The 23,829-nt window shown below is 44.8% G+C and overlaps 1 protein-coding gene and 1 long non-coding RNA gene across 3 annotated transcripts in view; both read right to left on the bottom strand.

Moving 5' to 3' along the window:
* The window catches only part of EEPD1 (endonuclease/exonuclease/phosphatase family domain containing 1), a 63,804-nt gene extending 57,810 nt beyond the window's left edge, over positions 1-5,994 (bottom strand). Inside the window, exon 1 of the mRNA XM_085051410.1 lies at positions 4,783-5,994. Coding sequence (XP_084907536.1) covers positions 4,783-5,636 — 854 coding nt within the window. The 5' untranslated portion in view covers positions 5,637-5,994. The remainder of the gene's footprint in view (positions 1-4,782) is intronic.
* Positions 5,995-6,951: 957 nt separating this feature from the next.
* On the bottom strand, positions 6,952-23,244 carry LOC146441313 (uncharacterized). 2 transcript variants are annotated; one of them, XR_014849853.1, is made up of 4 exons: positions 22,617-23,244; positions 21,742-21,852; positions 10,247-10,353; positions 6,952-7,841 (listed from the first exon to the last, which is right to left on the bottom strand). It is a non-coding gene; the product is annotated as an uncharacterized LOC146441313 (long non-coding RNA). The 2 variants fall into 2 exon arrangements; XR_014849852.1 differs by lacking the exons at positions 6,952-7,841; positions 10,247-10,353 and adding an exon at positions 15,502-16,502 and having other exon boundaries at positions 22,617-23,239.
* Between the last annotated feature and the right edge of the window lie 585 nt (positions 23,245-23,829).

The following is a 23,829-nucleotide window of genomic DNA, read 5'->3' as shown; positions in this document are numbered from 1 at the left end:
CAGGCTGAGATTTACCTACTGTTCCCCTGGCTGGAACACTGATTTAAGTCTCAGACACAGACACTGTGATTAATTTCTTGCCTGAGAGACCTCTATGCTTCTGTCTAACTGCACTGAAAACAGCTAACAGTTACAAGGAAGAAAGGGAAGAAAGAAGGACTGACATGTTCCTAAGGATTACGGTCGATGCCATAAAAAAACACAAGCAGTGCTATGTACAAATGCTATATTGGTATTTGTATTTGTTACTCCACAGGCATGCAAGTAATAATTTTTATAGTGAAAAGAGTCAATCACTGGAACAACCTCCCAGGGTTGCAGAAGAGCCACACTGCTAGAGGTTTTCAAAGTGTGACTGGACATAGTGATAGATAATTGCATCCAGGCTCTCCTTCCCAGGACAGGTTGGGTCAGATGACATTCTGAGGTCACTTTTAACCTGGACTTTTCTGTGGTTCTGCAGTCTTTGCAACAGGTGTTAAAGCTTTATCATTTATACCTTTTGCATCTAGAAGATATAACCACACCAAGAAGCTGACCAAAGAAAGCAGCAGAATGAAACACGAGCTTGAACTGCTTGACATCTGAAAGGAAACAGAGCTGGGCTCTGTGTTCCTTGGGACCCACCCCTGTCCTGACACACAGTCCCCCTCCTTTAGATAGAGTGCAAGTTCTGGCATTCAAACCCTCTATCAATTTTCATTCACTCAACTGCAAAGTGTGCTTACAAGAAAGAAAAAGAAAAAGTAGTTGAGGTCTTCACAAAGTTACTGCTCAGTATTATAAAGCACCATGAAAACCAGCTGGAAAACCTCCACTAAAAACCATGCTGGGGAAGGTGTACAATGGGTCACTGCCCTTGGCTACTTGCAGACTTTCAAGCACACAGTCAAACTAGAATTTGCAGCTTCATGGTGCCCTGTGTGTCGGTCAGTGTCACCCAGCTAGCACCCTGACACCTCACAGAAAGTGGAGAAAGTGGTCACAGGGTGTCACAGAAGCCACAAGCTCAGTTTATGGCAAGGAGGGAAAGGCCTGAGGCAGGTATGGATGAGGAATGGCAAGAGTGACTCTGCCCTATGGACATGGGGTACAGGACAGTTCTGGGGTACTTCCACCAACCTGAGACAGAGGAAACATCCCCAGTGGGGCTAATCTTCCACAAAAACACTTCTTGCCTTTGACCTGAACTTGCCTTTTTGATCATGCTGCTCTTACCCTACATTTTCCTTTTTTCAGTGAGCAGTTTCAGTGAAGCAGCTGATTCCTTCATCCCCGAGAATGGGGTGGACATGGAGGTCAGATGAAGGGGATGACCTGCATCCCCAGAGACAGGCCAACTCTGACTCTCTGTTAATAAATCCCAGATTTACTGAACAACACCTGCAAGAAACATTGCAGGTTTGGGCAAATTCACCCCAGACTTGATACTTCAATCCAATTATGTGTCATGCTTGCCTCCTCGTTCATCACGTTAAGCTCTTCTAAAATTACCCTCTAGTCCTCTGAATGAAAACACCTCACTCCTTCACTTCAAAACACTGTGATAAACATAGATCCTTGTAATATGAGAAAAGAGGGTGAGGACCTTGCTGTATTTCATTATTTTTGTACTGCAGCAATGAATTTCAAAATAGCCTAGCAGTAGTAGTCATGCTTACTGATTTAGTGTACATTCCCTTCACTGCTCTTCAGAAATTTAGCACTTCTGGGAACAAGCGTGAAGATTTTGAATTAGTTTTTTTTCTCTCCTCCCATCAGCAGGTTACAATGTGACATTTTCTTGCTTTTTGTTTGGTTTGAATGAAGGTCTGGTCCTCTTTCCTTCCTGCACAGCTGTTCCCTCAATGCAAAGGGCTGGAAGACAGGAAACCCTTAGTCTTCTAGCCTCACCTGGAAATGAGCGGTACTTTTCCCTGTTGTTAACACCTGAAAGAAAAAGCCCAAGGGGTTTTAAAGCTCCTTGCTGGGAATGGCTCATACAAAAAAAAAAAAAGATTTAAAAAAAAACAGCAAACCCCAAAGCAGCCTTTTAACTGGCATAAGAGTCCCCACTACATCAAATTAAGATTCTTTACTGCTCTTTACACAGTTTCACTAGCCTTCTTGATTTGCTGTGTTTTATTTCTGGACTCAAAAAGCTAGGTGAGGCAGCTCCTTGAACTCTCAAGAACTACAGCAAGACAGTACTCCAGCTCCTGAGAGCATCCTGGACTGCTTGAGACCACCCCTGAGTATAAGGGACCAGCAGGAAGGAGCACACTTACTCCTGTACATAAGGGCAGCTGTGCACAAAGTGCATCAGCAAGCAGGTGCCCATTAGAACAACTTGTGAGAGCACTTCCTGTCAGGCCAAACAGCCTTCAGATCCACCTCCAGCTTGGGTCATAGCTGGAGACTTGAGCAACACGTGGCACCTTGAAAACACATCCTACAGATTTTGAGAGGCTGAAGTGCTGGTGAGCCCTCAGAAGTGGTACATTCTTGCTTGGAGAAGCAAGAGGTGAATTTCTCCAGCTGACTATCTACTGAAGTTGATTTACCTGGGCAAAGATTAGTTTGCAAAGCATTTTATCTGTCCCCAGGGTACACGACCAGAGCTGGGAGAGAGATCACGGAGCTCACAAGCAGAATGAAGGGAGTTTCTGGCCTCAGCTGAGGATGTTTTACAGCTGCAAAACTCCACTGACCCTAGCAATGTTCACACAAGCAGGAGGAAATTCCTCCCTGAGTTGCTGAGTATGACTTTTCCCAACATATATTTTTTTCCTGCATAGTGTTCCTTTTTTCTGTTCCCACGTTTATTTTCCCAGGAAAGTTGTGCAGGCTTGTCTGTGGATGCACATTGCTCTCATTTCTTTCCAGCTTCTCACGTTATCACAAACTGGATCAAGTACAGAAAACAATTGCGTCGTACTCTCCCTGTGTGATTGATGACACAGATATGTGCAATAAAACAGAACAAAAACAAGTACTTCCATCAGGCTCCTTTGAAACTTCAAAGTATCTGGGAGACCTTTCACAGCACCCAGCACAACTGAGTGCCTGTTGGCGAAGCTGGACAGAAACGAAGCACCTTGCAGTCTAAGGGCAAAAATAAAACAAACTGCTCGGGCCGCACTCTGCATATACAGTGGCCAGCTAGGGCTAAGGCTGTTTTATTTTATATGCCACTACCTCTGCCTGGCTTTTGGAACAGGTGGGCTGTCTTGTTTGGAGCTTTTTCCCCCAAAATGCTGAAAACGCAGAAGTGACAGACTATTAACACTTTGCTGGATGAGGTCCCTAAAAATCTCTCATAAATATATATAAAAAATGTAAATAAAAATAAATCAAAGTCACTTTTCCTCCAAAACTGGATTACTAGAATAATTCTGAGACTAGTGATAATCTGAGTTTCTTTCCCCAGTAGCTCCATTCCAGCCAACCAGCTGCTTACCAAAAGAAAAAAAATAAAAAGAAAAAAGAAAGTGGAGACAAAGAAGGAAGCACAGGATACCTGAACCAGTGAAGCAGAAAACTGACAGATGTTAGGCTGAAGTTATAAGCGTAGCATCCCAATAACCCTGCTGGTCTATCATCTTCATTTTGGGTATCAAACAGTGGTGGCTGCAAGATGACAGATGTTTCCTATGCAGGAGCATCAGGCTCCCAAGCAGTGCACAGCAGAGGCATCCCTGTGCAGTCCACAAATTTGTGCAGTCCACAAATACTGTACTGCAGCACAGGATTTCCTATCACTGCCACCATCCTGCTTGCATGCCTGACCTCTGCAACCGCACCGATCAGAGCTGTTATTCAGCATATTATTGAAAAAGGACAGAGATAACAGTTCATCAGCACTTCCCCTCCCCACAACATCCCTTTTGCAGAAGCCCAAGAGTCCCCTGCCCCTATTCATTTCCTGCTGGAAGTTTGAATGGCAGCCAGAGCGAAAAGTTACTATACCAACGTTGTAAAGTAAATGCTAGGTCAGCTGAGACAGATTTGACACATGAAAAGGAAAGGGCTGGAGTTATTTCAAAATCCTTATTGCATTCTTACATTTCTGTGTCAAGCAGAAAGTTTAGTAAGACAGACATCCCCAGCACTCTTGCCCAATTATAGACCAAAAAAACCCCAAACTCTCAGCTTTTTATTAATACCTGAAGTACCATCCCTTTGGCCACACCACCAAGTGACCTTGCTCCATGCCCACAAGCTCAGTGCAGTCGGGGCACAAGGCCTGGCACAAGGACAGCACAGCCTCCCCAGGCAGGTGCTCCACGTCCTGCACCCCCAAGGATGAGCAGTCCCTCCAGCTCAGCAGATACCCTGTGACCACTCATTAACAAGCTGTGTCACCCTCGCGGGACGAGCTGTGGCATTCCATGCCTGTTACACAGCCCTTCCCCTGCTACTGCCCCCCAGCTCCTGGCAGGAAAGGCAGCTCTTCATGACTTGTTCAAAAGGCTCTTCACAGAGAAACAATCCTTGACCAACCATTAACAGGCCTGAAGTGACCGACTGTAACAGCCCAGTGTTGCCTGCACAGATACACACCTCCTCAGGAGGTGCACTGCATATCAAGGATTGTAGCAGCTTTATCGAGGGACTGTCACTACAGCCCCAGAGTTATGACTCACACACGGTTTCATGCAAGAAGTGGGAAACATTTAGTAATCCCGGGAAGGTGTGAGTCCCACTAGGATCACAACAAGACTCTACAGTGCCCAAACCTCAAACGAATGAGGCTACAATCCTGCATGGAGCTGGGCCTGCAGGTCAGGTGCTGCCTCTTACCTGTTCTCCAGCAGCGTCATGCACACGACCTCCCGCACGCCTGGGTTGTTGGCCTTCTCGATGGAGCAGCTTTGCAGGTTCCAGGTAGCCACTCTCAGGACAGGTCTGCCATCCCTCACGCCCCCAAACATCTCCACAGAGGGACGAGTGGATATGATCTGGGTTGGACCCCCAGGAGGAAAGTCCAAGTCCTCGCTCTGGAGGCTTAGAGAGGTGGGGCTGGGGTGAGGCTTGGCCATGAAGTTGAGGCCACCATTGGTGTTTGTCGAAGGGGGCCTGGAGCGCTCCGCAAAAATCTGGTGCCTGATTTTGTCCAGAAAGGAGGAATTGATGCAGTCCATCCTCACCAGGTCCTCGATACTTTTGAAGGGCCCGTGCTCTTTACGGTAGTCCACGATGCTGTTGGCAATCTTCTCGGTGATGCCACGGATGCTCATGAGCTGCGCCGGGGTGGCGGTATTGATGTTGATCTTGGTGGCAGACAGGTGGTGCTCAGAGGCCAGATCCTTGCGCAGGGAGCTGGGCGAGTGCTGCGCCGAGCTGCCCTTGCTGCTCACGCAGATCTCGAACTTCACCTGCTCCAGCTTGGCCGCCCCCACGCCGCTCACCAGCGCCAGGTCCTCCACTTTCTTGAAGCCGCCGATGTACTCGCGGTACTCCACGATGTTCTGGGCCACCACCCGGGTGACCCCGGGCAGGGTCATCAGCTCCTCCTCCGTGGCCGTGTTGATGTTGAGCCTCTCCTGGTTGACGAGGATGTTGCTGAAGTTGCACGCCGCGCTGAACTTGCGGCTGTGGCACAGGTCGGCCGGGTCGCGGGGGATGGAGCGGTGGCAGCCCAGGCTGCCCCCCATCTCACCGCCGCCACGGGCCGCTGCGGGAGCCGGGGGAGCGGGCGCGGGGCGCTGCCGGGGCTGCCCACCCGCGACTCATGGACCTCGCGGGAGGCCGGCGGCGGAGCGGGGGCGGCGGGGCACCTGCGGACAGACCCCGCGCGGCCGCACGCCCTCGGTCAGCGGAACCCTGCGCCCCGCCGAGTGGCCTCCGCGCCTTTCGTCCTCCTCCTCCTGCCGCCCTCCTCCTCGGGCACCGCCGCTCCCCCGGCGCAGGAGGAGCCTCCGCAGCCGCTGCCCGCCCGGCCTCTCTCCGGCCCCGCTCCGGCCCCCGGCGCTCGGCGCTGCCGCTGCCCCGCGCCCCGCCGGCGGTAGTAGTAGCTCTGCGGGAGCCCCCGCCCCTCGGCCGGGCGAGGCGGGGCCGCCGCCATCGCCACCGCCCCCCGGGCGTCACCCGCGCCGCGCCCGCCCCCGCCCGGGCAGCGCGGGGACCGGCCGGGCTGGGCGGGAGCGACACCGCGGGATCCCTCCGCACGGGTCACGGGCCGCGGCCAGCAGCGGGGACCTCCTCCTTGCCGGCGGACCGAGAACGTCCCCGGTGCTGTCGCCTGGACGCTGAGGGCAGGCTTTTTCCGTCCCCAGGTGAAGGGACACCGAGGTCTCAGGTGCTCAGACGCTTCCTGCGGCATCACTGTCCCAGAAGTTCCTGGGCTCGCCTCTCTGCAGCTGGCGGGGTATAAGTGTGTTTTCAGACCTCATAAAAGCCTCATCAGTCGTCTCCACTGGCTTTTTTGTGCTCTTGTAGGCACTATGCTTTTATACATCTGAGTAAAGTCTGCATTTTTTACTTTCCTTTTTTTTTTTAATAATATCTCAAGCAATTGCGAGAGTGCTCAACAAACTGAAACGCCCCATGGAATGCTTTTGGACACGTTAGATCTGCTTACTAGGTCTGCCTCAGCCCAAGGCCACGGCCCCTGGTCTGCAGCATAGCTAGCCTTTCCCTGAGACAGAGTAACCTCATTCTGCGCCAAAATCCTGGCTGTATATTATCCGTGTGCCTGAACTGGCTTTAACATGGTTTGTTCATGCCCTGAGAGCCACAGCAGCCCACCACAACCAGTTTTGGTGAAGCCACTGAAATATTTACCCAGTTTCGACTGCATCCAGGCCCATGCTGCACTGTCTGCAATGCTATTTTGTAGCCAAAGTTAAATGCTATTTTGTAGCCAAAGTTAAATGCTATCTTGAGCCAAATTAGCTCATTTGAAACTAGCTTGACTGTGCCCACACAGGAGTGACTGCAGTGTCAATGAATCGAAATGCAATCGGTGGGTGTAATTGGAAGGAAGGGGGAATTGAAAGAAACAGCAACATATGAGTGCAGATGCCAGCTATGGACCCTGATGCTGCCTGGTGCCAACAGCATACGTATTTATTTATTTATTTATTTATTTTTATTTTAGCTGGACAGAATATGGTACATGTATATTTTCAACATTATGATTCTTGGGTGGCCCTCTAATGAAAATGAAGCCACTTGCAATAGCAGCTTACACATGTATTTTTCATGGCAAGCTAATGGAAATTATTTGGGTCCACCTGAAATAAAAAGTTGAATTTATTCATCTTCTTGGTGAAGGAGAATGTGACGTGCTTAAGGGAGTTCAGGCTGCACCAGGCTTTACCAGGCTTTCAGACTGCACAGGGGCACTGGTGCTTTAACACTGGCTCTGGGTACTGTGCTGCGCATCGCACATTTCCCTTCTGTTCGCCTGAGCAGTAGAGTTAGCAAATTATCATTACGGGAATGGCACTGGCTGCATTAGGGCATTGGCTCTCTGCTGACTGCTGGAGTGGAGAAAGTGCTCGCTTAGGTGATTAAATGCTTCCACGTCTGCTGGAGAGTGCTCTGTGCACTGCGATAACAGCAGCCAATGCAGCAGAAGTCGTGCTGGGCCTATTCCTGCCGGGATGATACCAGCACAGAGCTGGAAACAATTAACCATTGAAATGAGTATTCTTTGCGAGGGAGTATTATTACAGTAATAGCTCCACAAGATGTTATCTCAATGGAGAGCACACTCTTTTGCTTGCTACAGCAGGTTGTTTTGAATTGATCCAGGCTCATTAAATAAGTTTTGAAGCTGCAAAAGCACCAAAATCCATCTGAGGCATCATCTATGTTGCAGGTTTTCTGTGTTTCAGAAGAAGAGGCAGGAGCATCTGCAGAAAGAAAATAACAGATGTTCCTCTGGTCCAGCACTTTCTGTTGACAGCAACTAATCAACATTTCTTGGATCTGCAGCACCAAAATAACCAGTGAGACTAGATGCAGCTGAGGAAGCAGAGTTCAGAGGGATGCAACAAGTGTCCCATCACCTTTTCCTGAGTATGGCCTCACACTGATGTGAAAGAGGGGAGAATGACAGGATTATCATTCCATTAGCCCTTTACCTGCTTTTTTTTTTTTTTTGTTAACAGTTATAGGAAGCTTACTGAGGTCTGAGTCAACCTTTGTCACATTTCAGGAATGCACCAAAAGATGTGAAAAGGTAGACGGTTGGTTTATATCTTACACAGTTAAACAAAAACCGAACAAACAAAAAGATTAATCTATTGGCCTGACATCAGTGTTAGGCAATCCATTAACTTGAGAAGGGTAAAAATGAGGTTCAGTCAGTAAATTATTGAAGAAACAATGGCAAAATTATTGACAGCCAGTGTAGGCAACAGAAATTAAATCTTGTGAAACCTAGGTAGATATTAGATTTTATCTTTGATTCAATCTTGAGCTCAGTGTCTCTAAATTTATTCAAGAAGAGATTGATTGATCATGATCTCCTGGTGATCACTGGCTGGCAGGTAGCCTCCCTGGTCTGCTTGGCACCTATCCTGGCAAGGGGCCATGAATCCAGGATTCCTGAATCTCCATCAGCCCCAACAGGTTTAGAGGGCTCTGAGACACCGTGGGTGGCTTATTCCTCAGGATCCACGGCTTGTTGCCTACTGAGCAGCTGGCTGCTGGCCAGGGCTGGCTTAGAAACCTCTCAGCGACAGCAAAATAGAGTTTCACTGCTCTGAGGGTGTGAATCTGGGGAGGACCTTCAAGGACCAGGCAGGCTCCAGCAGAGAGAGGTGTGGTGGGACACCCTCAAAAGGCCCTTGGGAGCAGCCATCACGCCTCACACAGAGTCTTTTTGTGTTTCACTGGAGAGTGTTACAAAGCAAGGACATAGGGAACAATGGTTTTATCATTGCACAGTGGCCATTTGTTGATCTTGGACTTGCTTTGCTACTTTCTACAGCCCTCCTTGACTGAACATCTCACATCCTGCTGCCTAAACAGGTAGTGAGACAGGTTTCTGGACATCTGAGTGGCAGCAGGGCAAGCAGCTGGCCACACGAAAAACACAGGGGTAGGGTTGTGTCACCTGCTTGCCAGCTCTGGAGGTCTCAAACTCCTCTTTCTTGCACAAGTTCTTCAAAGAGGAAAGAACAAAACCAAACTTTTTACATTGGAAGGAGACTCTGCAGTACTTAAGACTTATAAATGCAATGTTTAAGGATTATATGGAAGTGCTTGAACCCGATGGAGTGGGAGCAGGTACTGGTGAGTGATGTCTTTTGGCACCATTCATGTGAAGAATCAGCCTACAGGCAAATAGATTTTAAAGGTAACTTCTTAGCATTTTAAGATGGCCTTAAAAGAATCTATTTATCTATTTTTATGCTTTTCAACATCCCCCATCTACACTGCAGAGGCTCTAAACAAATAAACTCAGTTTTAAGTTGAGGGATAGAAGAAGCCAGATGTTGCTCCACAGAAAAACACAGTTTGCCTTCAGTCTTGAGCCAGCAACTGCAGCTCCTACCAGCCCACCATGTGATAGAAGCACCTTTCCAGCTCTCACAGAGCCTTGGGGGCCTTGACAATTGTGCTTTTAGAGCCTGTGTTTTCAGACCTGCTGCACTGGGCTCTTAGCGGGCAAGGGCTTGAAAAGGCAGCTGATTAACTACAGTGAGTATATTCTTATTTAAGAGAGCTATTAAAGTAATTGTTTTCTTTCTGCAAGGACATCTTCAGTAATACTTGTAACAGATGCCTGAGGCAGAAGACAGGCAGTCTTTTCATTAAGACAAGTAATAACAAGTAGGAGTTAGCAATTTCATGAGAGGTGGGACTTACAAAGTCTGATTCCTGTTGGCTCTTCCCTTTGTTGATTTTCTGACCTTTATTAATAACATCGAGTCTCCATTAGTGTCTCAGTGGGGTCACTAATCTGGATATCTCTGTTCTACATGGCCATCAATATTTGTGGCTCTTTTATAAACTTTGTATTTTTGAGACATTTAATCTTTGTCAAACTTGCTTCAAATTAGCCCACACTCTAATAAAATCCCTGGGGAAGTGATGAGGGGCAGAGTAGCAGAGCACACAATCACATGAGTTTTTCCTTAGGAATCCAATGTCTATGATGTGAGCTCTTTTTCCTGTAAGGCATTCTATATAGCTGCCAAACTTGTTGGAAAAAAATGATGTCACCAGTGCTGTGTTGCCAGGTTACAAGTGTCACATCCTACAGAGAAATACAGTCAGAAGGGTGAGCAGAAGTGAGTCATCCTCATACCTTGATTAGGGTTTCTTTTGGGTTGGGGTTGAGTCTGAAACCCAGACCTCTCCTCCCAGAGGAGATCTCAACCGCTGGCTCACCACTGCACTGTAGGACAGCTTATCCTAGAGGGAAAAAAGAGGAATCCAAGTTAGAGAAGACATTTCTCCAGAAGAGCAGGGGATGCATTTTCCAGTTTATGTAGAGAGCAGGGGGAATTTTATTCTCATGCCCCACATCTGAGGTGACAATTACTCAGATGCCCCTTAGGTCACAAGGATGGAAAGGAATTAAAAAATCTAGTCCTTCCTTACACCAGGCAGACTCAATGAGGCCACACTCACAGAAGTTTGCCAGCTCCAGGCCTCCAGTGGTGGTATCTTCTGAAATTCCCAGATGAGAAACACAGGAATGCAGTGGAGCTGTGTACCAACTCATGTTTTGTTTTGAGGCCTAATCCATCAAGCCTCTAGTGAAAACACCCACAAATCACTACTGTGTGACTCTGGCACAGGGGAGAGTCAGAATTGGTGACTTGTGAGCCAAGTGTCTAAGCTCTCACCCAGGGCAAGCTTTCTGTGGTTCCACCCAAAGGCAAGCATCAAGTGGATTTTTGTGAAAGCAATATAGGTAATCAGATTTTAGGGACCTTGAGAGCCAAGCAGGAGAAGAGGAAAGGAAAGCCAATATGCTGGAAAGGGTTGTTCAGGTTGTTCAGAAGCTTTCAGCACTTCACACAGCACTTTGGTCATCAACAGTCGGACCGCCAGCCTCTCAACTGAATTAATTATTATTTTGCATTATTTGTAATTTTATCCTTTACTTGTAGTTACCAGGTTACCATAATTAGTTTTCTTGTTGACAAATTTTAGAAAAATGTTTAAAAAACCCATTTCATGTTTACCATTTACTTTTCCAAGGGTTCAATGGCCATTAAGTTAACTCACGCATACGGCTTTTTAACTCAGTTAAAAAAAGTTAAAGTTCTGCAGTTACTGTAGCAGCCAATGCAATTCTGCACAGACATGTATTACTTATAACTTCTGCTGTTTGGGGGGTTAACTTTTGGTTTGTTTTTTGGATTTGGTGGGGGATTTTTTTGTTATAAAAACTTAAGAGGTTAATCTCTACTTCATGAATGGTTGTGTTTCAGACCCTGAAATTATAGGCAAAATCTGGACTCTTAGTTCTCCTAATTTTTTCAGATATAAGAAGAGGTCAGTCAGGTCTCTCTGTGGTTTGCTTGTGCCAAGTTTGCTTCCTCTCTTTTCCCCTTCATGCATAAACTTCTGTTTGCTAAGGAGAAAATAAACCATAAAATAGAGTCAAACTTTCCCTTAGCCCCAGATTCCTAGAGGAGATCTGCAGAGGAGAGGGCCCTTGTAAAATGCCAGAGCTCTGTTGAGGATCAGGTCATTGGTTTATGAAACAGAAAATGTTTTGTTTAAGACTTTTCACACAAAACATAGCACATTGCGTAAATGAGCATCTCTGCAATACTCTCCTAAGAAAATATGTCTCTCACTTCTCAAGTCCTGCACCAACAATTAAAATGGTTTAATGGCTTCAACCACTCCCAGCAGACTTTGAACTTGTCTGAGGAGCCTCCCTGACAAGCAGCACAAGTTGCCTAGTTATTACAACACCTTCTGCGAAGGTTTGATCCAATTCCCATGAAGACAAAGGAAAATACCCAGAATTATTGAACAGGCTGCTCTGCTAATTTAAACAAGCAGGAGGACCTGCACTGTTGGTGGAATTGACTTGTGTGATTCCCCATCTGAGAGTCAGGTTTACTGAAATGAAAGCATAAAGGAGGAAGAAAAGCAGGACAGTACAGAGGTCTTCCTTTAACACCAGGTCCTGTAGGATGGCTGCTTGGAGGAGAGAGGCAAGCTCAGGTCAGCAGCATGTGGGGAGTGGGCAGCTGAGCATCTGAGCAATACTGGACCAGTGGAGGAAAAACAAGTCCCTGAGCACCTGAAATTGAACAGCACTGAGCTAATTAAAAGTAAAAATGAAGGACCCATTAAACCTAGCCTTGATCCCTGGAAAGCCCCTGGCACAAATAAGTATTTTAAGTTCTTGGAAGACAATTACGTGTTCAAAAACCCCACCAGCACGGCTTTACCAAATTCACTTTTTTCTTTGATGGGATGACTGACTTGAAGGATAAGACATAAACAGCTGATTAATGACAAGGGGTGTGGAAGAGCATATGCTTACAAAGCTTGTGGGTGGAGTCAGAAAGCCTGTAAGGACTTGGGTGGTTAGGATCAAAATTCAAAACAGTCTCCACAGGTCAGAGGGACATTCCAAAAGTGACAAGATGAGTTTTGGTAGAGACTTAGGGAGGAGAAATCAACGTCACCCATTCAAACTGAGAATACCTGAGCCACAGATGGGGCAGAAATGGCTCAAAAACGTAAATAGGAGTCAGCAGAGTGGCCCATAAAGTAGAGATCACAGTCTGTTTCTAGCTTATCTCATGAATCCCAGCACCATAATTAGGAAGATAACTATGCATTGACCCAGCTGCAGCCACGAACACGATGCTTAGAGCCACCATGCCAAAAGTATTGGTGAATTGCAGCCAGATGTTGTACAAGTTGCAAAAACCAAATGGTTCTCCCAAAACAAACCCCACAGCCCTGAAGTGCTTACTGTTTTAGAGCTAGATCCTAGTCCTTGCTTATGCCAAGTAATATGTACTCTAATAATTGGAAACACAGGAACTATGAAGTACTGTGGGACAGGAATAAAGCTTGCATTGCCTGGGATGAGGAGTTTGCTGCCTAAATAAGGGCTTAAAGTACATAAGATGTTGGAGTGCTCTTTTTGCTGTGTGTGAAGCTTTGGCTGAGCTCACACCCACAGCTCCAAACCTTGTTCTAGCCAAATAACATGTGCTTTGGAGAGACTTTTCCAAAGTTTGAAGAGACATGAGGAAAAAACGCTGTCTCTGTGTTACGCAAGCTTTTGCATTACGTCAGAGCACGAGTTCCCCACACTCTGCAGGCTGCTCATTCCTGCTCACCTGGTGTGTTCTCACCACCATGACTCACCACAAAAACAACACAGCACATATTGGTTGGCTGTAATTTCTATGCAAACAATGTTCTGAGTACTGTGGGATGTCTGTTTTTCCTGTGATGGATTCTCTGACTTTGCTGTGGTTCAGGAGTGTCTCCAGCACCTCCTGCTTCAAAAGTAATCTCACTATGTATCCTGAAATCAGGTTTTAATCCTTCTCCCAAGTGTCCCGAAGCATGCAGCTGATTAATTCTGATTTCACACCATGTGTAGCCATGTCACACACACGCACATTCTTGCCAGCCAGTAAACAAGCCACATAGCCACATTCTCCCTATGTTGGTCATGGAGCATGTCTTCTTTAACCTATGCAGTTGCAGTTTTGGGACTTAGGGTGCTCCTCCCATGACTCAGGGGATGTACTTTTCACCTGACACCGTGAGGTGCTGGGCATCCCTATCCTGATACCTACCAAGTGACATCAGGGAATGCTGGTCACCCAGCAGCATGACTCCTAAGACAGGACAGAAGGAAGACAGGATACTCAGTGGGGTCAGACTCAGGAAAATGGTTGGATGAATGACTCAAGCTGACTAAGGCTCATCCCAAAAGTGCCTGATGCTGACTGATGGTTTCTCATGCATGCACACCTGCAAACTGTGGTAATCAAACACCTTTGGGAAGACAACTACTGCTCCTTCAGTTTATGTACCATACTGCCATCCCAAACTGGATGAGAACTCACTCCACACTTAGTGTAGGGCTGACTGCATGGTGATGGTGATGTTCTGTGGGCTGGTGCCTTGGGCTTCAGTGTTAGGTACCTATGCAAATTCCCTTGGTCTGCCTGACATCCAGCATGCCTTAGCAAAGTCACAAAGCTGCCCACATACAACTCACCTCTCAGACCATTAGATTTGCCAGGTATGACCTACCCAAACTAAGCAAGTAGTTGTTATGTGCACTGTCACCTCCATGCTGCACAGGGATAGGGAGATGAGTTTCACCAAAACAAGGCATCACTCCTACTATTTATTTTTTTCCCCTGCAGCTTTTTACATTGCATTTCACTGCTTGACATTGTTACTCCTACCAGCACAGGACAGTAGGGTTTTAGAAAGGCAGGTTAAACGAGAACCAAGAGTGGTCTCCATTTATTTTAGAAAACTTCAATACAGTAATTATCTATCATACCAGTCAGGGTTTGCAGGTTTCTAATGGCTGCTGGCCCAGCTCTGTGAGGTCTTTGGATCTGAGCCTGGCATTTGCATGCTGTGCATGAGGATCTGCCTTCTGCACTGCCCTCATTGAATCCAACCCTCTCCAGTGTGATTATGCCTGGCTGGGGAGTGGAGGATTGCTCACTGTGGCAGAGGGTATCAGCACGTGGCCTTCACAGGGGCTGCTTGAGACAGGCAGCCATGCACGCCAGCAGTTGGCAAGGACACTAAATTGCATTCACATCAATCAATCTTGACACCATCTGGTTCTGAAAGAGCTGTTTCTTCCCAAGAAAAACACTCGAGGGTTCTCACCACCTTTGCGATAGATTGAAAAGAAATGGGGAAGCAGTTTTGCTCTGTCTGTATTCTCTTGTTCTCAATACTTTCAGATAAGGCAACACAAACTTGCAGATTCCCTTTGGATTTAAGATGGTCATTGTTTAAGGCACAATGATAACTCTGTATCACAAGAATAAGTCATGAAAGAAACACTGTTAGAGAAGAAATCCTTCTCATCAGGAAGGCACTGTGTTTTGTCCTTCGTTAAACTCTGAATTTCATTTGGGTTTGCTGGGTGGAGGCTGTGGCAGGGACAATGTTGGGGGCACTGCCCAGCAAAAACATTCCACCAGCTCACTGCAGGATCATAAGCCAAAGTAGACACCAGAGACACATTCTCTGTAGTGTTTGCAAGTCCCTCAGCAGCAGCAGGGACATTCTTCCCCTTGGATTTCAGGAAGGGTTAGAGATTCCCAGGAGATCAGGCCAGGCGTGGTGCATGAAAACAAAAAGGCAGGACAAGAATTGGACTTTGTATAAACCAAATGGGGAAAAAACACAACCAAAAAAACCCACAACCAAAAAAAAAACCAAAAAAAACCCCACAAACAAACCCCACAAACAAACAAACCAAGAAACCCCCACCAAAACCCAAAAAACCAAACAAAAAGAAACAAAAAAACCCCACTCCAAAACCAAAAACAACCCACCCATTCAGACAACAAAAAAAACCAGCATCTGGGTATAAAAAGGCCAAGACAGGTCTCTTTCACATGATTCAGGAATTTCACAGTGATTCCTCTAAGCCATATTTTTAAATCAAAATGTTTAAAAAGGTTGCATCAAGTAGTTTCAAATTCCAGAGCTGGAATTAGCAATAAAAAGTCAGCTATAATCTTGATTTTAAGTGTTAAATTGAACTTTAAAAAACTTAGAAAATCAGAATATCCGAACAAAAATTCCTTGATTAGCGTAGTCGCTCTTGCTAAAAGTTTTGGTCATTTGTGATATCAAACAATTGTTCTAAGCTCATTGTTAAAAACAAACAAAAACAAACCCCAAACTGCAGGAATTTTTTTCCTATTAAAAGGGTTGAAAAACCTTTAATATTTGACTGATTTACATGGTTAAAGGAACCAGCTGTAAGGGGCTTCACTCATTATATTTTGTGACTTTGCAGGGTCAGATATTTAATGCTCACATATTTTAATCTCTGGACAAAGCAGAGGGGCTGCTCACAGATAAGATATCTGACATTCTCCATACTATCTTCCAAGTTACCTGTGACTTCATTTTACAGCTCCTTGACTCATATGATGTCACCACAAGAGACTTATCAGTCAAGCCCATTTAATATTGAGGAGCAAATTATCCAGGAGAAACCATTTTCTTTGCTTCCCACCTTCTTTGCCACCAACACACCTTTTTCTTGGCATCCACCCCTGATCTTTAGAGCTGATAATTACCTGGAGCTAGCAGTGACAGAGGAGAAGCAGCAAAGCCTGAGCTGGGTCAGGAAGCATGGGATAGCACAAGGGTTTCTCTGGGCACCCCAGCATGATCACACTTTTATCTCCTCTTCACAGCTCTGCTCATAAGGCTCTGCCAGCTCACTGCTGTAGGGTTTTTGCTCACCATGACAAACAAGAGACTCTTGCCTGTGCCTTGAAAGCATTAAAGCTGTGTTAAGATTCAAATCCAGTGCTCAGATTGCTGAGATGGAGGAGAGTCCCTTATGCCTGGATACAAGAGGAGAAAATCCATTACTCTTAAACATGGCCTGGCTATTAAGAGTAATAAAACTAATTTTAATAACATTAAACTCTTGAAATGTATTTAATTTCAGCAGAAAATTTTGAGTGATCTTTGCCCTGCAAGTATCCCCATGACAGTGGTGCAGCCCAAGGGTAGGGGTCTAGAGAAGCTGAGGAATCACCATCCTTGGAGGTATTTGAAGCACAGCTATATGTGGTCCCAAGTAACTTTGATGAGGAGGTCAGACTAGATGATCTCCCTTTCAACCTAAATTATGCTGCAGCTTTGTAGAAAATGGTGGTCTTGGACTTGTTGCTCTGGTAAATAGGAGCTGGGGGAGGATTTGGTAAGCTGCAGAGAGCACAGCTGTGACAGAGAGAGGAAGGGAATAGAGGAGGTGTTGTATGGCATTGGTAGTTTCATATCCATTCTTTGCAGATCTGTGGGGATAGCCATCCCATTTTAAACTATAAAGTGGCTTACAGCTGTACAGTTTGGGGTTTTTTTTATAGTAAAAGAATATATGGGATCTCAGCTGGATGAAAAAAAGAAAAAAGAAGCAAAAAATCCTCAACCATCTGCTCTCAAGTAATTAAAATTGTTTCTGATTCTGCATGAATGGATATAGTGGTTTGTTAATACTGTAAGAGTAAAATCCACAGGTCCTGAACCAAAACTAAGTTGAAATGGTCCAGCAGAGAGACTCTCTAGCCAAGGGAGTCACTTTCTCTGGGAAGAGAGGCACCTTCTCTGGGAAAGGAGAAACAAGGCACCTTTCAGCCAGCAACATCACAGAGCTTTTATTCTGCTGTCACTCTGCATGTTATATGGGGTTAATTTTAAGGGAGAAAAAAACTGCAGGGCTTCCTCAGCCAAATAGGCAGAAGTTCGATTGCTTCAGAACAATGGAAGCAAAGAGAACTCAAGGGAATTATTCATCTTGAAAATGGAATTTGATTTTCTAATGCAAAGAGCAGGCTTTAATTACAGCAAATTGAAACAATAGAACATTTCCTTACTAAAAAGTTGGAGGGCTTTTTGTTGCTATGATTACTATGTGAAGAGGATGTGTGCTTAGAAGTTCTAGCAATTATAGGAAGGTTTAACTTCAGCCAACTTCTTTGTAGAAGTTACCATAATTGACAACAGGAATGTTTTCCCGTAACTTACTTCTGTTAAGGACCAAACAAAAATACCATGATGTGTGATGCACTTGTGCATCAGGAAAGAAACCCTTTCTTTATCAGAGAGCATGGCCCAGAAGAGAAGCAAAAGGATCTCCATCTGCCACAGTAAGTGGGATCTGCCATCCCTCAGAAGAAAGGTATCAAACACTAAAGTCACATTATAGTTCTGCCCGGTACTGGATGAAATAGTCCTTGCTGACTTGGGGTCATTGTATTTGTTAGCATCTAAAATAAATAGTTTTAATTTTTTTATTGTATTTATTATGACTAGTTGCATTAATAAGAGAGCCGAGCGCTCAGTGCACATGATATGACATAACACTCTGGTCAGGTGTTCAAGTTTAAAATGTCCTCAGTTTATTCCACAGCCACACTCCCATCATGTGCTGGGGCCACATGTACTGGTTCCTGGCATCACTTTTGGAAACAGAGGTTCCAAAACTTGAAGAAACTGAAGGAAAAGAAGAAACTCCCACACTACTCTGAGACTTTTTGAGTATGACAAAAGTGCGTGCTGTGTTTCTTAGAGGCTGCAGTCACATTAGTGTTTAATTACATTAACATTTAATGCTTAAAAATGTCAGGAAAGGACTAGGGGAAGGGAAAATAAATCAGAACTCAGAACAGAGACAAATGAGATGCACACAAGTTTAAATGCCTGATTTGGATTCCCAATGAAGAACTGTTACCATTATTTTTGCCTCATGCCAAACTGTAAACAAAAACTTTGTGTGTTCCATTTTAACACACCCCCACCTCCAGCTTGCTAAGCTAGTTGAAGCTAATCAAATTGAACTACCACTTCAAATTAATTTTGCTCCCTGAAATGTTGTTTCATAATGAAAATTGTGATGGGGATAAAACAGATCACGCTCTTCTGAGGTCTCAGGGCTATCAGCCACGCTCCATTTAATCTTAGCAGTCGTCTGAGCAGGAGCTTCAATATTTTTGCAGGGAGTAGATGCACTCAGAGCTGACTTGGCAAATGATGCTGTGCCTGCAAATCAAGGAGTGAGTCCAGAGAGCTGCTATTCTTTGTTCAGCACCTTGTTTCTTGAGCCATGTAGCTTAGAATCTTGGCCTTTGGGAGACTGGTGACCTGTCAGACTGAGAGGAGACTAAACATACAGTCAGTGCATCCAGCTGAGAGAATACAGAAGCTCTACACAGGGACAGTCCCCGCTAATGGAAGAAGTCCTATTCTTGTAATCATGAGATTTCTCCTATCAGCAGCCATACAGAAGACTGATCCTGGTTATCTACTTCATAAAGGCCAGATGAAATGTTTTTGAAGGCTCTTCTTGAGGAATAGCTTGGGATTTTTTTGTTTGTTGTTGTTGTTTTGGAGTTTTTTAATTATTATTCCCTAAAATATTAGTGAGGATTCCTACAAAGTATAAGTTGTACAGTCCTAGAAAGTCCAGTCAAAGCCTGTGCTTTTGTGTTATTTGCTGAATGATACTCCAGCGGGATCACATTGCCAAGAACTTGGGATTTCATAGCAAAGTGCAATTACACATTAGAAGAGAATGCTCATAAAATACATTCATTTTTAATGAAGACATTAAAAAACCACTTGGAGCTTTGTCTCTTCACTTCTGTGCCCAGCCTACTGCCTAATGATTCCAAGGCTGGGAACACTGGAGAAGAGAGATGCCTCAGTGTCTCTCTGTTAGCAAGATATCAGGGTTTTGATCTCTTCATTTAATAAATAATTTTACAGTAATGGATAATAATGAAAGTAAACTTCCTGAAAGATTTGAGCATAAGTGCTTTTGAGTGGGGCCAAGGACTGTATGGCTCATGAGTCTTCCCACCATACATAAAACCTTAAGAAGGTTCTCTCTCAGGCTGTGGCAAGCAGGGCAAATGAAGGCTGAGGCAAATGAAGCAAGGGATGATGAATCTCTGAATATACCCAGAGGGGTAGAGCATCACACAGAGCATTTCATCTCTTCTCTCTTCTAACAGCAAGATTTAGACATATTACATGCATCTCCTGTATTTCCAGGATAGGACACTTTGGGAAAATACCAGTGAAGATATTTTCCTGGAGACTTCTCATGATCCCAAGTCACATAAACAAAAGCTCAGAGGCACTTGCTCTGCATGATCCAAAAGGAGCAGGTCTGAAAAATGAAAACTAACCATGTAGAATTGCAAGTCATTTGCTGAGGTCATTTCCCCAGTCCTTCTAATCTAAATGCTTCAGGAACATCACAGAAATCTTTCCTCATAGCACCTTTGTTACAATGGAAGTGCCATTAAGCTTTTTTTACAACTGAAAAACTAGGGAATAAAATAAAATGCCTGAAGTCACAGAGCTGTGACTTGCCTGATCTGTCCCAGGCTATCCCCTTGCCCCTAGAACATATACAACATACAGACAATCCCGTAAAGTCAAGCTGGGCAGAATAGAAAATTGGGAGAGCAATTTGTTTTGAGAAGCACCATTCAGACACTGCATTTATCCTGCATGAGTCAAAGCAAATATTTTCTTCATTCAGTACGCTCTTCTGCCAGCTCACCAGTTTTTCAAGACTATCCATAGAAAGGAATTTCTGTATGCATGTGAAAATTAAACGTCACTGTACTGTAATGGCTTTTGGCATGGACATATATTGCATTTGAATGCTTTCTCATGATGGTTGTATTTCTGGACTGTGAAATCTTGGCCACCTGACTCTTAGATTATATATTAACACGATAAAATTATGTGCCATAAGGTTTCTTAGGTAAAAAGCCCTTAGCTAAGGGCTTCTTATCCTATTATCCCTTTTGTCCTTTGCTATGTCAGAATGAATTGTGGCATCTAACTTCAGCTAAACACCCTATTCAATACTTAGTGCTCACCAGATAGGGTAACACATATTTTATTTTGGGGTTTAACTTTAGATGAGGTGACATGCAACAGAATGGAGCACAGACACTGCAAGACAGTCTCCTGCAGCATGACAAACTCCAGAGTACAAAGGAGGAATGCAGAGGCAATTAAAAATGGAATATACACCTGGAAGTTGGTGTGCTACAACCCCATGCCTAAGTAGCCAAGTTGAGCCTTCAGCTATGTTTGTGCAGGATTCTGCTCACATCAAACCATAGTGCAGAGTGTGAGGGGAAGAAATCCAAACAAGGAGGACTTTGGTCTGGTTCTGTGGCAGTGGTTAATTTTCTGTACAACACAAAAGGTCACCCTATGCACCACCCTTCCCTTCCTGTGCCATTCTTCATGAAGCCATTCAAAACCATGCAGTGCAGCTGAATAAGCTGGAAGACCTTGCCTGTGTTGAGACCTCCCTCTCCATCCATTAAAGCTTCCAAGCAGCTTTTTATCTTGCAGGGTGTGCTTAGCCCCATTGGCTTTACTGGCCTGATGGTCCTGCATGCATGCTTGTGTGTCTTTGGCTGGAAGAGGGCCCCTTCAGATGTCCCATTTGCCTGGTTTCTAAGACCTCTTAGAAGGCTGCTTGACCTCAGCAACATGACCTACAGAGTTACAGGAGCTGGGATTGTCAGCAGTGTCCTTTAAGCCAAGCAATGCAGTTGGCCCTGTCCTCTGGAAAATGTGCTCTATGCTGCAGCTACAAAAGGCAGTGGGAGCAGGGGGACAGGTAGATTGCAAGAAATAAATTAAAACTTTTAAATGGCTGTGATAATAGAGCAGGAAAAATGTTATACCTCCTCCTAGCTTTGACTGCAGGGTGAAAAAGACATTTGGCAAAGTCCATTTCAAAAACTCACTAAGACAAGAGTTATGGTGGGCTTGACTCTGAGTTTCGTATCTGTTACCAAGGTGTTGTAGTCTTAACTGTTACAAAAACTAAGTTATCACACCAAGGCACTGACATTAGTCACACAACAGAACACTGCTATTTTTATTAATTTGGAGCTGTTTTTACAGACTGATATAATTGGACAACAGGTGTGACAAGCCTTTACTGTGATCTAATCTTCACCGAGCCAGAGATTTTCTTTCAGGATTGGTTGAAACACAGGGCTCTGACAAACAACTCAGCATAGAGAAAGCCTACCTTACCTATGGAAATCAGGGGTCCACATTTTTCTTTGCCTGTAGCTAACACTGTTCCCACCAGGGCTGCCTTATTGTAAGACAGGAACTGTAGTGACTTTTCATACTGGACATTTCCTGAAAAATGGATATAAACAGAAGACATAAGTAATAGGGAAGAAGAAAGAGGAGAAGAAAATAAAGATAATATGGTGTATTTTAAATCTAAATAGTCACCTTTCTGCAAGCTCTTGCCCTAGGCAGCTGGCTTTTGTTTCCAGATTCACCTTCAAAGTCCACTCACAGATCTGACCATACACAGCCACACATCTTTGGAGCACGCAGTCATCACAGGTCAGCACAATGGGATTCGTTCTTTCCTTTGCCTTACCACATGTGTGAGGTTGCCCAGAAAAGCTGTGGATGCCCCATTCCTGGCAATGTTCAAAGCTGGGTTGGATGGGCTTTGAGTAGCCAGGTCTAGTGAAAGGTGTCCCTGCCCACGACAGGGGGGTGGAACTACATGAGCTTTTAGGTCCCTTCCAACCCAAACCAGTCTATGATCCTGTGGTAGCCCACACAGCTCATCTTTACTGAGTCAAGAAATACCCCAAAAGAGCAAGAACTTGTCTGTACTTCATCATCATAAGTATGCTTAAATAGTAACTTTTCCACAGTGCTTCCCAACTTGCAGTCAGACTGACTTCTAGTATTGGCTTCATCATGGAAATTGTTAAGGTTTAGTCTCATCTCACTCAATGAGCAATTCTAACAGATAAACTAAACTAGAGCTCTGCAGCCACACAAGGCTACAAACTCTGCTGCTTGGCACAACAGACTGTGCCTCAGCAAAGCACCAGCTACATGGGCATAAAGTAACTGAAATGAAATGAAATATTTACTTCCTCCTGATTTCAGCCTGGTCTGAAAAAGCAGAAATGGAAGCCTTTGCAAACCATTCCCAGCTTTGCTCTGAGAGGCTCTGCTGAAAAGCAGCTGGCAGCTGAGGCTTAAAACCCACATTGATTAGAGCTGACCTGTGCTGAGTTAGAACACCTGAGGCTTAAAAAAGGCAGCAAGTAGCTGCATCCCATGTCATTAGGAGATGTTTTCCCCATAGCGCGCTAATGAGCTGGCACAGCTTTGGCTTTCGGTGGGAGATCCTCATCTTCCTGAGATTGCCTGACAAGCTTCCCCAGGCACAGGCTACTTCTTTATCATCCTTCCTGCAGTGTTTAGCCCTGGCTAGGAGTAACACAGGCTGCTATACCATGAATAAGGGAAAAATGCCCACTGTGCTGTTGCCACCAGGAGAGCTCACTGCCTTGTGGAAAACAAGGTGATAATAACTCTTCCAGTCCTGATGGGGATCACCAAAATGTCAAGGCTGATAGCTGCCCTTTCCCTTCTGACATGATCATTAGCCCCTGGGAAGGAAATAAATTACTGAGCCACTTAAAACCTCATTAGGAGTTAAAACTATATATTCAGCATCTCCAAGTCAAATTTTAAAGCAGCTTGGTTGCTTAACAGCGAGCTGTGAAGTTATCTGTGATAGTATACAGCGCTGTTTCCTCAAGGAAAGCTCTTCCTTTAAATGTCTCTCAATCCCAGGCAAATAAATTTTTACATTCTCCCTGCTTAGCTGTACTGGCTTGGGATGTATACTCTGTCTGTATTTATAAATAACCCACTTTGTTTACCAATTATTTTAAGTATTTTCAGGAAAGGGAAGGAAGAAAACTCTGCGAATATTGCAATTGCCTGTCTGCCCTCATTAGGCCAGTAATTATTGCACTGTAATTCAATTATTTCTTGTACTCAGTTCCAGATAAGAAGACTGCAGAGGCAATAATAGCTTAAGAAGTTTCCTCTTCTCTTTATTTTTCCCTTTTTTTGTTTTGTTCTCCAAGGCTGTTCTTCCCTGCCTCTGCATCATTCCTCCTGCCTCGTTCTGATATACAGGGGGCTTGCTGCTGTGCATTGAATCAGAGCTAAAACTAATTATCTTCCTTTATTTTTTTGTAGCTTTTGATTGTTTTTAAACCCAGATAGGTTGGCATTTGCATGGTGCATACACTCTGAAAGCTAAATAAGATTTATCTTATTTCATGC

This window comes from Lichenostomus cassidix, chromosome 2, assembly GCF_008360975.1.
Source record: "Lichenostomus cassidix isolate B80296 chromosome 2, HeHo_3.0, whole genome shotgun sequence".
Lineage (NCBI taxonomy): Eukaryota > Metazoa > Chordata > Aves > Passeriformes > Meliphagidae > Lichenostomus > Lichenostomus cassidix.
The sequence above is the reverse complement of the archived record's forward strand: the minus strand, read 5'-3'. Positions and strand labels throughout refer to the sequence as shown.